This window comes from Lissotriton helveticus, chromosome 6 (genome assembly GCF_964261635.1).
Source record: "Lissotriton helveticus chromosome 6, aLisHel1.1, whole genome shotgun sequence".
Classification (NCBI taxonomy): Eukaryota; Metazoa; Chordata; class Amphibia; order Caudata; family Salamandridae; genus Lissotriton; species Lissotriton helveticus.
In genome coordinates, this window is record NC_136067.1 from 698848125 (window position 1) to 698863078 (window position 14954).

General features: G+C 42.2%; 1 protein-coding gene across 4 annotated transcripts in view; it reads right to left on the reverse strand.

The window, feature by feature from the left end:
- Positions 1 to 14954, reverse strand: part of SNX14 (sorting nexin 14) — a 647427-nt gene that overhangs the window by 91806 nt on the left and 540667 nt on the right. For all 4 annotated transcript variants that reach the window (XM_078648164.1, XM_078648163.1, XM_078648162.1 and 1 more), the window contains one exon: positions 4657 to 4752. In XM_078648164.1, coding sequence (XP_078504290.1) covers positions 4657 to 4752 — 96 coding nt within the window. The remainder of the gene's footprint in view (positions 1 to 4656; positions 4753 to 14954) is intronic.

A 14954-nucleotide genomic window follows, 5' to 3' on the forward strand; every position in this document is an offset into this window, starting at 1 on the left:
GACTTAAATAAAGAGGGTTGGTCAGGCAGCCGCAAGAAGGCAGACAGAGCAGAAAGATACCATTCAGAGTGCCCAAAGCAGTGCCCTGCTGGGCATGGGTAAGAATAAAAAGCAAAATATCAGAAAGGGAGGCAGAAAGAGGGTCAATGGACTTTTCTGTACAAAATGTACAAGTCGCTTCCGACGGCAGGTGTATACCATCTTGGTGAAGGGATGCCTGGCTGGCAGAATAACAATGCAAACTTCGGGAGGAAGGTCGAAAGCTATCAACTGCCACCACTCAATCTCCATGTAAGAAGGCATAGAGTTGACAAGTTTGGGTGGATGGCCCTCCCTAGCTGCTGAGACAGAAGGGTGCTACGGAAGGGGAAGCCAGATCGGAGGACTGGTACTCGTGTTCAAAAGCTCAGTCCAAGACAAGTCCAGAGCCAGAAGGACGAATTGGGCCAGGTTGTTCCCAATCTTCTTGAAAACTCTGGGCAGGAGTGGTATTGGCAGATAGGCATACAGGAGGCCTGAGCTCCACTCAAGTCAAAAGCATCTAGGAGCGAGAGCTGCCGTACAAACTCCAGTCTGCAAAACTGCTGAGATTGCGTGTTCTTGGCGGAAGCAAAAATATCTAACCAAGGTTCTCCCCACTGCTGAAAGAGACTTTGCACCACCTCCGGGCGGAGGCGCCATTCATGATCCGCTAGGCATCGACTGCAGAGTTTGTCAGCGGTGGTGTTAAGGGAACCTGCAATGTGTTAAACCAACAGAGCTATGCAATGCTGTTTCAACCATGTCCAGAGATGCAGGGCCTCTTCAAAGAGGATCACAACCCCACCCTGCTCATTTAGTTGCAGCACTACATGTTGTTGGTATTGTCCGCGAACACCTGCACTAGCCATCACTAGATGAAGGGTAGAAAGGTTTTCAATGCCAGTCGGATCGCACGGAGCTCCAGCATGTTGATGAGGAGTCCTAATTCCACCAGAGTCCTCTGATCGCCACCTCTCCAAGGTGGCCACCCCATCCCAGAAGTGATGCATCTTCCACTACTGTGAGATCTGGTTGGGGAAGGAAGAGGGGTCTGCCTCTGATCCGACTGCGGTTGATTAGACACCACTGCAGGTCCTTTGCAGTTCCCTTCAAGGTCTGGACCATGTCGGAGAGATTCCCTTGATGCTGCGATCACTGGAATTTCAGGTCCTAATGTAGAGCCCACATATGTCATCTGGCCTGAGTCTCCAGCAGGATGCAGGAGGCCATGAGGCCCAGCAGCCTCAGAGTCAGTCTCACGAAACCCAGAATAGATACTGAAACATTGGTATCATAGCCTGAATATCCTGGACTCCCCGCACAGGAGAATAAGTCTGAAATTGAGGGTGTCCAGAACTGTTCTGATGAAAGGGAGAATCTGAGAGAGAGTCAGGTGTGACTTCGGCACGTTCATGATGAACCCTAGCGAATGCAGGAGGTGTACCATAGTCTGGAGGTGGGAGACGACAGCTAGGGGTGAGCCTGCCTTCAGCAGCCAGTGGTCCGAAAAGGGGAAGACTGGCACCCCTGACCTGCGCAGATGTGATGCAACTACCACCATCACCTTGGTTAACCACATTGGTGCTAAGGCAATTCCCGCTGGGTGCTGACTTCATTGAATTCCCATTGTTCATGACAAGGTCAGCTCGTCATAAGCACAGCTCCAGTGCACTGCATGACGAGCTGGCCTTGTCATTAGCATGGAAGGGGTTAACACCCGGGAGGCGCTGGTAAGGCCAAAAGGGTGCGCGGTAAACTGACAATGCTTGTGCATAAACCGCAAGTAGCGCCGACGGGCAGACAGGACGGGGATGTAAAAATAGGTGTTCTGCAAGTCCAACGCTACCAACCAGACAAATGGATTGAGAGCAGACAAGACCTGAGCCAATGTGAGCATCCTGAACTTCTCCTTTTTGAGGAACTTGCTGAAAGTTCGGAGATCTAGGATAGGACAAAGACCCTTGTCCTTCTTGGGGACCAGAAAGTAGCGAGAATAGCAATCACAGCCAACTTCTAGCTCCGGAACCCTCTCTATGGCTCGCTTGGCCAGGAGAGCCATGACTTCTTCGCAGAGCAGTGACAAATGATCCTCCGTCAGCGGGTCAAAAGATAGAGGCATAGAGAGAGGGGTGGTCTCAAAGGGGAGGGAGTAGCCCATTCAGATCTGCAGAATCAACCTGTCTGATGTTATGGACTGCAAGCGGTGGATGTGATGGCAGAACCTGCCACCAACTGGACGGTCATGATCTAAAAGGGCAAGATTAGGAAGATTTTTAAAGCTGCATCTGCCAGTGGGGGTGGTGGCTGAACCAGACCACTGGCTACCCGACCAACGAGGTCGGTAGGAACCACATCCTCGGTCACGAAGAGGCTGGGATAGGGTTAGCGCATTTGAAAGCCCCTTCTGTGGCCATGACCGGAGCGAAAGGGAGACTTGGGATGAAGTGGGGCAGCAGAGAGACCCAAGGACATGTCTGTAGCGCACTAAACATTAAAGCACTCCAGCGCCAAGTCTGCCTCGTCTCCGTAGAGATGAGTGCCATCGAAGGGCATATCCATGAGGGAAGCCAGGACATCCTCTGAAAAGCCAAGCATGGCGTCTGGGGACCACCGTCGTCGAAACCACTTTGTCCAGTGAGTCGGTCGTATCCAAGCCACAGCGCGTAGCGAACTTCACTGAGTCTCTACAGTCTGTAACTGCTTGGGAGAAAATGGCCTAGGCCTCCTCCAGGACCTGTGACAGCATTTGTGCAACTGTTTCGCACAGCTTGTGGGACTAGTGGCCCAATAAGCATGCAGTGTTCACTGGCCGCAATGCAAGGCAGGTGGAAGAAAACATTTTCTTTCCCAAGCTGTCCAGCCTCTTGAACTCCCTATCCAGGGAGCCCCAGGGAATGCGCCATTGGAAGTGGAGGTTTTGCCCACCAAGCTCTCTGGGGTAGGGTGATGGGTGAGGAAATGTGGGTCTCCTGGAGCAAGGCAGTGGTGGCAGGCAATCGTCCTAATCACAGGAGCCCCTGTGCTGGGTTTGGACCATGTCCCCAGAAAGAAGTCAGTGAGGGATTTTTGAACTGGAGTAGGAGTTCAGAGGAGGAGACTTCTGGTTGCAGCACCTCTGTCAACATGCTAGTCTTGTCTGCCACCGAGGGCAACTAAAGGTCAAGGACCTCAGCCACCCTCCGCACCACCACTGCATATGTAGCTCCCTTCTCCATAGCCATGGTAAGGGGGGAAAGCATGCTGGTATATGGAGACTTATTAAGTCTACTGGCATAACCCAGTTCCTTACACAAGTATATATCCTGATCATAAGGCTGGTATTCTAAAGGGTCCAGTGACCACACCCATACCTCCCCGAGGCCTAGAACTTGGGAATAGGTCTCCAGCTCCAGCTCCAGCTCCAGCTCTGTGACGGATATGGAGATCCCAATGGGGCTGGAGTCCAGCAGCATCGTGGGGTATCAGCATCAGGTCCGGGGATGTTCAAAGTGGCATAACAGGCACCAGTCTGGATCCATGACCGTATTCATGGCGGCCCATCGGAGCCGGGACTGGAGCCACAAGCGTGGACCCAGATGGGACCCGTTCGACCCTGTGGGCCGGTAGGCACCGGGTAGGGGTCGGGCCACTCAAAAATAAGATGCATGGTCTCATAAAACTCTTTGATTTGAGTTGTGGTCGCTCCGGGTCCCGGAAAACTGAGGAGGCACAGTGCAAGTTCCAAGGAACCAGGTCTCAAATGTCTATGTTCTTTCGTTGCGTCGGCCGATGGACAAGGAGAAGTCGAAGCACGCATTGACTTCTTGGTTTTTTGTGCCTTTTACCTGAATGCCCCGACAATTTTGAGTGGGACGAAAAAGGACCATCATCCTTAGTGGGACCGCGACTTCTGTGGAGTCACATGCTGGGCCTCTAGCAGCTTCAGGGTCCACTGCCTCAAAGTTTTTGGGACCATGACTCGGCAGTCAGAGCACGACTTGGAGTTGTGGGTGCGCTTTAGGCACCACAAACACATGAGGTGCGGGTCAGTAACAGACATGGTATGGTGACAGGTGTCACAGGTTTCGAAACCTGTCTTCATCTATGACATCCTCGACACACAAGGAGGAATTAAACCTCAAAAAAGGTTGTCAAAATGTCACAAAAGTCCTGTCAAAAACTGAGAGGGGTAGCTCTTCTCCCGCATCAGGGCTGGCTGGCGCACAAATAAAAACTGACGACAGCCCGATGAAGTGGCGTCTATATAAGTGATGTGGAAATCACTTCCGGCGTTGACGATGCTGCACAGAGCCAATCGACGCCACCAACCTGTGCGCAGGGGTACTGCTCACGAGAAATCTTTCGGATCCAGTCTGCCGCCTGGGGAATTCCAAGGTAAGGAATCTGAAGCTACAAGTCTCTATCAGATGTAGTACTTTAACTCATATTCAATGTATTTCAGTCCTGAATTATATAATCTAGCTTTAATGAAAGTGTTAAAAAGTCTGTAAATGGCAAAGATATTCCATACCTGTGAAACATAAAAGTACTGGACCAAAGTGAATACATGCAGAGAAAGTAGTTGCATTAACAGAAAGCACACCCTCACACCAGATTATAACATGGATATATGAAGGCATAATGGGAATACTGCACCTGGAATGTACTTCATCATTTCCTCAAAGGTTTGCTTAGCTCGATGCTGCTTTTCTTGCTGGGAGCGTGGCTCTGTGCTCTCACAGAACACAGCATCTGGGGAAAAAGAAAACACTTAATCAAATGCATATATGGCTTGCCTGAACAAATCATAGTTTGTGAACTAGAGTGTCTACTTCTTGGCTAAAACTTCCCCTGGAACTCAATCTAAAACCATGTTGAAATACAGAGTATTTCTTTGGACATTTACAAGTTACAAAGCAGCAAAGAATTGTTCCCTAGTTGGCCATCTTATATTGTAATGTCTCTGTTTCCCTTGTCGCCTATCTATTAACGAAGAACGCACCACGACTAGTTGAAAAACTATTATGGTCCAACTCATTTGATAGTGCAACTCAGTTGTCTTAGATGCCTAAACCTTTTGACTGAATTACAGAGATATGGAATTTGACAGTAGGCAAACAGCCTAGCCTATCTACCTGCAAGCATTGAGACAGAGCTTAAACGAAAATCAGATATACCATTAATTTATGCAATACCAACACAGATCCAAGGAGTATCTCAAATTTTAGAACAACATATTATCCAACGTCATATGTCGACAACAGTTCATGTTCAAAGAAACTCTTGATAGCAGGTTTGACTTCTTTTTTTTAATTTTTCTCTTAGCTTCAGTTTATTCGAAATACATTTTTTACAATTATGATAGCCACATGTATTTCCATACAGCCTTTCCAAACAGCCTACGCGTTTCGTCCTCACAGGGACATCATCAGGGCTGTAAAAAACAAAAAAGAAATTCTATAACTATAAATTACTACATAAATTATATTCTTAATTTCCAAATACAAATGACTAAGTGTCATGGGTCATTATAATGAAGTATTCCTAATGCTGCCTATTTAACAATCTAAACAAGTTTGTGGGAAAACCTGCCTATATAACACGCTATTCAGCAATACCACATTCCTGTGAGAATATGTGACAGAACTCCTACTAATAAGTGGTGAAAGTATAACTCTTTAACATGATCATACATCTAAATTACCTTTGGTATTTCACCTAATTTGGTCTCACCCCAGATTTATTCCACACATGCAATCCTGATTTACTAAAATAAGTAACAATGCTCACCTAAATTATAGAAACAGAAAATCTTCCAATAGGGCCCAATTTGACCAGCGGATGCGAGACTGTGAGTCCTTAGCATTAATAGCTAGTACTTTCTTAAGTCCAAAATTCTAAATAAAGAGAAAGGGAAATATATATATCTGCCTCATAATTTCTTGTGTCCAAAAAATATTAAGAAATGTTGATATAGCCCCAATATAACTGTAATGTCTATTAAGAAAAACATACCAAATTGGTAACAGGGCACAAAAACGCACAACTCCTACCATTTAGACATCCGCCACTGTTGTAAATTCAGTCTCCTTTTAATCACATAATCGTCCTTAATCCAAGGTAAGAATTTCAATTTGGGTAGTTCTAAAAAAAGGGAAAAGTGAAGACACTTCTGACTATAAAGTCCTCTGCACTACCATTTAAAACAACAGAGTCTTTTTACTTCCTATATTTCTAATCACAAACAGTTCTGATGTGTGCCTACCTCGGTTTAAGGTCAGCTTCACTCGCATCCGTCCGCTCTGACGACTCTCCTGATAAACAGTCGACATTTTACTGACACGGGCTTGCTAAATTTAAACCCGTTATTGACCAATCATAGCCTGTAAAAATCGCGCGAAAGAAGGTTCTTCTTAATTGAAGTGAACCCGTTTCCTAAAAGGTCCGCATGTTTCCATGTCCGTGAAACCTTGCCTGTACCGGAAACTGCAGAAGAATATCCGGTTACGGAATGATATTCAGTGATAGGCTCACTGGTCCAAGTATTTTTGACCAATCATGACCGCCGGGTCGGCGCGTTGCTCCCAGCGGAAACCGGCAAAGTATTTCCGGTTGCAGATTAATTGTGATAGGCTTACTTCTCCTAATGTTGTGAGCCACTCGAAACTGTCTAATCGACGCGTTCCCGTTACGGAATGATTTTACGGTTGTGCTCGCATTCCGTTCTCAGATAATGATATGACGGGAATCGGCCTAGTCTATACGGGTTGTGAGAGCTTCATAAAAAAAAAAAAAGGTCAATCACCAAAACCTGATTCCTTTAGGTTTAGTTATTAGAAGAGATAAATCCATTAGAGAACGGTGCCATTTGATTGATTAGTTTCAAGCAGATTATCCTATTTACAGTGCAAAAAATGGCAATCTAAGTATATCTATGTTCCTATACAGGCAAAGCCAATACCCGTGAGGTAAATAGTTACGATCTACAGCACCCCAAGTAGGGTTACTGATACACAAACAGAAATATTACAAAAAATTTTTAAAATAGGGATGATATGGTGGCATACAGTACCCATCATTTTTATCCCTTTATAATGATACATGTATAGACATTCAAACGATTGCATATGTGTGATGTTTCCATAAAGAGAACTACAAGATGGCTTAATATATGACATCTGCTGCGGGGGAAGTCCTACAAAAAGTGGTGCATTTCTGAATCACTATTCAACTCCAGTTTCACCGTTCTGCAGCGACTTATCCACCTTGCTTCCTCTTTCCTGATACATAGTTCCCAGTCTCCCCCTCTCACACTAGGTTCTATTTTTTGGAGACCATGAAACTTGAAATCTTTCTGTCTCTCATGGCACGTTTTCATATGAACAAAAATGGGCGATTTAATATCTTCATTGAGAATAGCCCTTCTATGTTCCTGCATGCGAAACTTGAGGGCTCTTTTCGTACTCCCTATGTATATTTTATCGCATGCACAGATGATTGCATATACAACTCCCGTGCTATTGCAGTTGATAAACTGTTTAATCTGATATGTTCTGTTACTGTTGTATTGAAATTCCTTGGTCCTGTTGAGACCCCAAGGACACATGTTGCAACCCCCGCATGTAAAGAACCCATTTGGAGCGACAGGCATCCAGTTTGGTAGGTTCGACATAGTTTCTTGTTATGAGATTCCTGATGGTCGGACTACGTCTATATACTATTTTAGGTGTAGGTCCAATTTGTCCCAGAAGGCCCGGTACACCCATCAATAAATGCCAATTCTTTTTAAGAATCCTGAAAATGTTATCTTTGTCAGTGTTATATGTTGTTACAAATGCCACTGGCCTCCTTAGCTCTTTCTTTTTTCTTTTTTTGGGTATTAGTGTAGTTTGTCTGTTGATCAGACTTACTTTTTTGCAAGCGGTGTCCAATAGCTCTTTAGAGTAACCTCGACTTTTAAGCCTATTCTTAAGCTTGTTAATTTCTGTTTTAAAATCTCCATCATCACTGCAATTTCTCCTGAGTCTAACCATTTCGCCAAATGGTATACCCTTAATAACTGATGCTGGATGTGAGCTGTCAGCCCTCAGAATGGAGTTAGTTGCTGTCTCTTTCCTGTACAAATTGCTTTTGATCGAATCTCCCACAACAAAGAGTTCCACGTCTAGGTACTCTATCCTCTCGTGTTGGAAATTCATGGTCAGTGTCACATTGAACAAATTATTGTTCAAGTAAGCTAAATATTCATTCATCTGGTTCTCAGTCCCCCTCCAAAGAATTAAAATGTCGTCTATAAAACAACCCCAGAAAAGTATATGATCGGTCCAATTGGCGGCTCTTCGGCTCCAGGCATGCTCCCTCTCGTACCAACCCATAAAAAGGTTGGCATAAGAGGGAGCAAACCTGGATCCCATCGCCGTGGCCCATATCTGATGGAACCATTCATTCTGAAACAGAAAAAAGTTATTGTTGAGAATAAGAGAGCTCATGGCCACGAGCATTTCTGAATGTTCAATCAAACTTGCACTTCTCTTTCCTAAAAAATGTTTCAAAGCCGCTTCCCCTGTTTCGTGATTAATACATGTATATAATCCAACCACGTCAAGGGTTACGAAGCTCATTCCATCTTCCCACACAACATTTTCCAGCTTGTTAAGTATATCCATGGTGTCCCTGACGTGAGAGGGTAAATTTAGGACTAGTGGTTTAAGAAATCCGTCCACAAATACAATAGGTCTCCCCGGTGGGTCTGTTCTTGACTTATGTATTTTAGGTAGGGTATAAATAAAAGGGTAAGTGGGATTCAGTGGAAGGAAGCTGGTCTATTAGATGAGGCAGAATTTAAATACTTACGAACACTGAATCCCACTTACCCTTTTATTTATACCCTACCTAAAATACATAAGTCAAGAACAGACCCACCGGGGAGACCTATTGTATCCAGCATAGTTAGCATGACAGAACATCTGTCTGAATTTGTGGACGGATTTCTTAAACCACTAGTCCTAAATTTACCCTCTCACGTCAGGGACACCATGGATATACTTAACAAGCTGGAAAATGTTGTGTGGGAAGATGGAATGAGCTTCGTAACCCTTGACGTGGTTGGATTATATACATGTATTAATCACGAAACAGGGGAAGCGGCTTTGAAACATTTTTTAGGAAAGAGAAGTGCAAGTTTGATTGAACATTCAGAAATGCTCGTGGCCATGAGCTCTCTTATTCTCAACAATAACTTTTTTCTGTTTCAGAATGAATGGTTCCATCAGATCAGGGGCACGGCGATGGGAATAAGGTTTGCTCCCTCTTATGCCAACCTTTTTATGGGTTGGTGGTACGAGAGGGAGCATGCCTGGAGCCGAAGAGCCGCCAATTGGACCGATCATATACTTTTCTGGGGTCGTTTTATAGACGACATTTTAATTCTTTGGAGGGGGACTGAGAACCAGATGAATGAATATTTAGCTTACTTGAACAATAATTTGTTCAATGTGACACTGACCATGAATTTCCAACACGAGAGGATAGAGTACCTAGACGTGGAACTCTTTGTTGTGGGAGATTCGATCAAAAGCAAATTGTACAGGAAAGAGACAGCAACTAACTCCATTCTGAGGGCTGACAGCTCACATCCAGCATCAGTTATTAAGGGTATACCATTTGGCGAAATGGTTAGACTCAGGAGAAAATGCAGTGATGATGGAGATTTTAAAACAGAAATTAACAAGCTTAAGAATAGGCTTAAAAGTCGAGATTACTCTAAGGAGCTATTGGACACCGCTTGCAAAAAAGTAAGTCTGATCAACAGACAAAGTACACTAATACCCAAAAAAAGAAAAAAGAAAGAGCTAAGGAGGCCAGTGGCATTTGTAACAACACATAACACTGACAAAGATAACATTTTCAGGATTCTTAAAAAGAATTGGCATTTATTGATGGGTGTACCGGGCCTTCTGGGACAAATTGGACCTACACCTAAAATAGTATATAGACGTAGTCCGACCATCAGGAATCTCATAACAAGAAACTATGTTGAACCTACCAAACAAGGCAGACCAAACTGGATGCCTGTCGCTCCAAATGGGTTCTTTACATGCGGGGGTTGCAACATGTGTCCTTGGGGTCTCAACAGGACCAAGGAATTTCAATACAACAGTAACAGAACATATCAGATTAAACAGTTTATCAACTGCAATAGCACGGGAGTTGTATATGCAATCATCTGTGCATGCGATAAAATATACATAGGGAGTACGAAAAGAGCCCTCAAGATTTGCATGCAGGAACATAGAAGGGCTATTCTCAATGAAGATATTAAATCGCCCATTTTTGTTCATATGAAAACGTGCCATGAGAGACAGAAAGATTTCAAGTTTCATGGTCTCCAAAAAATAGAACCTAGTGTGAGAGGGGGAGACTGGGAACTATGTATCAGGAAAGAGGAAGCAAGGTGGATAAGTCGCTGCAGAACGGTGAAACTGGGGTTGAATAGTGATTCAGAAATGCACCACTTTTTGTAGGACTTCCCCCGCAGCAGATGTCATATATTGAGCCATCTTGGAGTTCTCTTTATGGAAACATCACACATATGCAATCGTTTGAATGTCTATACATGTATCATTATAAAGGGATAAAAATGATGGGTACTGTATGCCACCATATCATCCCAATTTTTTTTTTTTTTAAATATTTCTGTTGTTTGTGTATCAGTAACCCTACTTGGGGTGCTGTAGATCGTAACTATTTACCTCACGGGTATTGGCTTTGCCTGTATAGGAACATAGATATACTTAGATTGCCATTTTTTGCACTGTAAATAGGATAATCTGCTTGAAACTAATCAATCAAATGGCACCGTTCTCTAATGGATTTATCTCTTCTAATAACTAAACCTAAAGGAATCAGGTTTTGGTGATTGACCTTTTTTTTTTATGAAGCTCTCACAACCCGTATAGACTAGGCCGATTCCCGTCATATCATTATCTGAGAACGGAATGCGAGCACAACCGTAAAATCATTCCGTAACGGGAACGCGTCGATTAGACAGTTTCGAGTGGCTCACAACATTAGGAGAAGTAAGCCTATCACAATTAATCTGCAACCGGAAATACTTTGCCGGTTTCCGCTGGGAGCAACGCGCCGACCCGGCGGTCATGATTGGTCAAAAATACTTGGACCAGTGAGCCTATCACTGAATATCATTCCGTAACCGGATATTCTTCTGCAGTTTCCGGTACAGGCAAGGTTTCACGGACATGGAAACATGCGGACCTTTTAGGAAACGGGTTCACTTCAATTAAGAAGAACCTTCTTTCGCGCGATTTTTACAGGCTATGATTGGTCAATAACGGGTTTAAATTTAGCAAGCCCGTGTCAGTAAAATGTCGACTGTTTATCAGGAGAGTCGTCAGAGCGGACGGATGCGAGTGAAGCTGACCTTTGTTAAACCGAGGTAGGCACACATCAGAACTGTTTATGATTAGAAATATAGGAAGTAAAAAGACTCTGTTGTTTTAAATGGTAGTGCAGAGGACTTTATAGTCAGAAGTGTCTTCACTTTTCCCTTTTTTTAGAACTACCCAAATTGAAATTCTTACCTTGGATTAAGGACGATTATGTGATTAAAAGGAGACTGAATTTACAACAGTGGCGGATGTCTAAATGGTAGGAGTTGTGCGTTTTTGTGCCCTGTTACCAATTTGGTATGTTTTTCTTAATAGACATTACAGTTATATTGGGGCTATATCAACATTTCTTAATATTTTTTGGACACAAGAAATTATGAGGCAGATATATATATTTCCCTTTCTCTTTATTTAGAATTTTGGACTTAAGAAAGTACTAGCTATTAATGCTAAGGACTCTCAGTCTCGCATCCGCTGGTCAAATTGGGCCCTATTGGAAGATTTTCTGTTTCTATAATTTAGGTGAGCATTGTTACTTATTTTAGTAAATCAGGATTGCATGTGTGGAATAAATCTGGGGTGAGACCAAATTAGGTGAAATACCAAAGGTAATTTAGATGTATGATCATGTTAAAGAGTTATACTTTCACCACTTATTAGTAGGAGTTCTGTCACATATTCTCACAGGAATGTGGTATTGCTGAATAGCGTGTTATATAGGCAGGTTTTACCACAAACTTGTTTAGATTGTTAAATAGGCAGCATTAGGAATACTTCATTATAATGATCCATGACACTTAGTCATTTGTATTTGGAAATTAAGAATATAATTTATGTAGTAATTTATAGTTATAGAATTTCTTTTTTGTTTTTTACAGCCCTGATGATGTCCCTGTGAGGACGAAACGCTTAGGCTGTTTGGAAAGGCTGTATGGAAATACATGTGGCTATCATAATTGTGAAAAATGTATTTCGAATAAACTGAAGCTAAGAGAAAAAAAAAAAAAAGAAGAAGTCAAACCTGCTATCAAGAGTTTCTTTGAACATGAACTGTTGTCGACATATGACGTTGGATAATATGTTGTTCTAAAATTTGAGATACTCCTTGGATCTGTGTTGGTATTGTTGTTACAGTGGTCTGGGCGGTGGACTACTCCAAGTTGAGTGTCTAAATAAGTTTGATTAAGTAGATACATTAGAAGTTTTGATCTCGCTAAGTGCTCTAAATAGGTGACTCTACCGCATTGTGTAGTGTTGTTGCATTAATTTATGCAATCCATGAGCAACCAAGGTCTATTAGAATCTTTTTTCTTGTTGTGTCTCCATATATTGTGCTACTGGGTAACTCCTTTCATGTGAATTAATTTATATGCAATACATATCAATTAGGTCTGAGCAACATTTTTGTTACGCCAATGTAATCTCACATAATTCCTGCCATTTCGAGTTAGACTTGTTACATATTTTTCCATCTGTCCCAGAAACAATCCTATTGCGGGAACATGGGGTCAACATGAATGAAAAAAACGCAAGTGGCTGTTGTTTACTTCATGTGTGATTTATCACTATTTTTTAGCTCGAAATACACCCTTGCATCCAAAACAGACACAATAACACATATTTTACCAAAAATAGCCCTAGATACATGGTACATATTTTGCACCAAAAATAGCACTAGATACATGGATTGTGGTTTGTATAGATTTCCTGAAATCTCACGGAATTATTAAAAAGGGAATAACACAAATTTCACATACTCCTAATCTGATACAATGTTAAAATGTGCCTCTGCCTCTGATACAGAAAGATCTTACCATTGTTTTCCACTATATTTCATGCAACCTAACTTGTCCAAAAAAGGGGGTAAGTAACCGTGAGCCAAGCTGACACCACATAGATGGCAACTCGATTATTCATGTAGGCTCAGTGAAAGTCTCAATCAAGAAAACTGATTTTGGGTTAGAGACCATACAGCAGACAGACAAGAAAAAGCTTATTTGTGAATCATTTCCCTCGTACTATGAAGGAGCTATTCCAGTTTGATAGCAGATGTACAATTAATGCATATGATACGTTAAATACACACAACATTAAGTGTACATGGTCATGTGACCAAAATGAATATTTATAAAATCTTGGCCACTGATTCTGATGGCAGTGACAAACAACCTGTAATCAATAGTAGACATAACGAGAAATGTATCAGAGCATTTGATCACCGGTGCTACATGATACTTTTTAATGGTCACATTCAAATATACTTGCTACAGAAGTTTCAAACACAATAACAATTCTGCAAAAATAATAAGGACAAAAGTAGAAATCATGATACCCAGCAATCTTTATAATCCGCCAACTCATTTTAAGATGCTAGCCACCGGGCACTCAACTCTTTTTTTTTTGTTTTTTAACAAAATAATTAGGATTTTTGAGGACAAATCAAGATCACATTATAAACAACGCCTATACTTCAACCATAAGTCAAGTGACTTTGAAAGAGTAAAGACAGAAACCTGAACATGACTCTTGATTACAGCAGGAAATATTTATAGTCAACAGTGGCTTCATGGCATGAGAGACACATTCACTAAAGTAGCATCAAATATGCAGATGTTAATTATACACACAAAACCAACAACAATGTAATTGTTCATGGAGCATATGAACGTGTATTGCACCTATCAGGATACTCTAGCTCAAGATGGCAATAAAATATCACCCCAGCACCAAAGATCTTTCCGAAAAGGAAGCATACAGCAGCAGCCTTTGCTGAAGTGTCATCTCCATTTAAGATTATGAAGATTTAGTTGCTTCTGTTTCTACTACTTGAGATCATTATCCTCATTTTGTTATGTTTCGGCTAGATGATTTTGGCAGTGAACCTATTTCTATGCTCTTGCTTGTATTTCTGCAATTTAGGTTAATTAGGTCTTAGAAGAAATCCCTATACAGAGTGAACACATCAAAGTGTGGCAGTATGATGTTTTTGAGCTGAAGACATTTTAATCCGTTTTTGACTTGCTTCACTAAATGTAAAACCTAGGACAGATTGTGTGATATCAAAAGGTAACGAAGTTCATTAAAGAACTAGGTGAATCATTAACCAGAACTCAATAACACATTTACATGCTTATACCTGAGTAAGCCCGAGCACAGTTTGTACTGACCGAACTGAATACAGAGGACATGATACAAAAACATACAGAGCTACATGTGATGCATTTTAGATAATAATTCAACTAAAAACTGTAAATACACACATACAAATTATACAGTACTAATATTCCTCACATGTAAAATAATCCCAGATGTCAGACTGGATCCAGAAACGTAAAAGCTCTCTAGTCACTGGAATGGGATGCTTGCTTCGTATATCTAAACCATGTAGCGCACAGCCCCGCACAATGCCAGTTTCCATCTATTTTTTTCAAGCCTTCAAGGTGAATGGATGAGCTGGCATCAACAGTAAGTTGTGGAGTACTAAACTTGAATTGGGACATTATTAAGCTTTCCCTATAACGCATCCATCAAATGGGGATGCAAAAG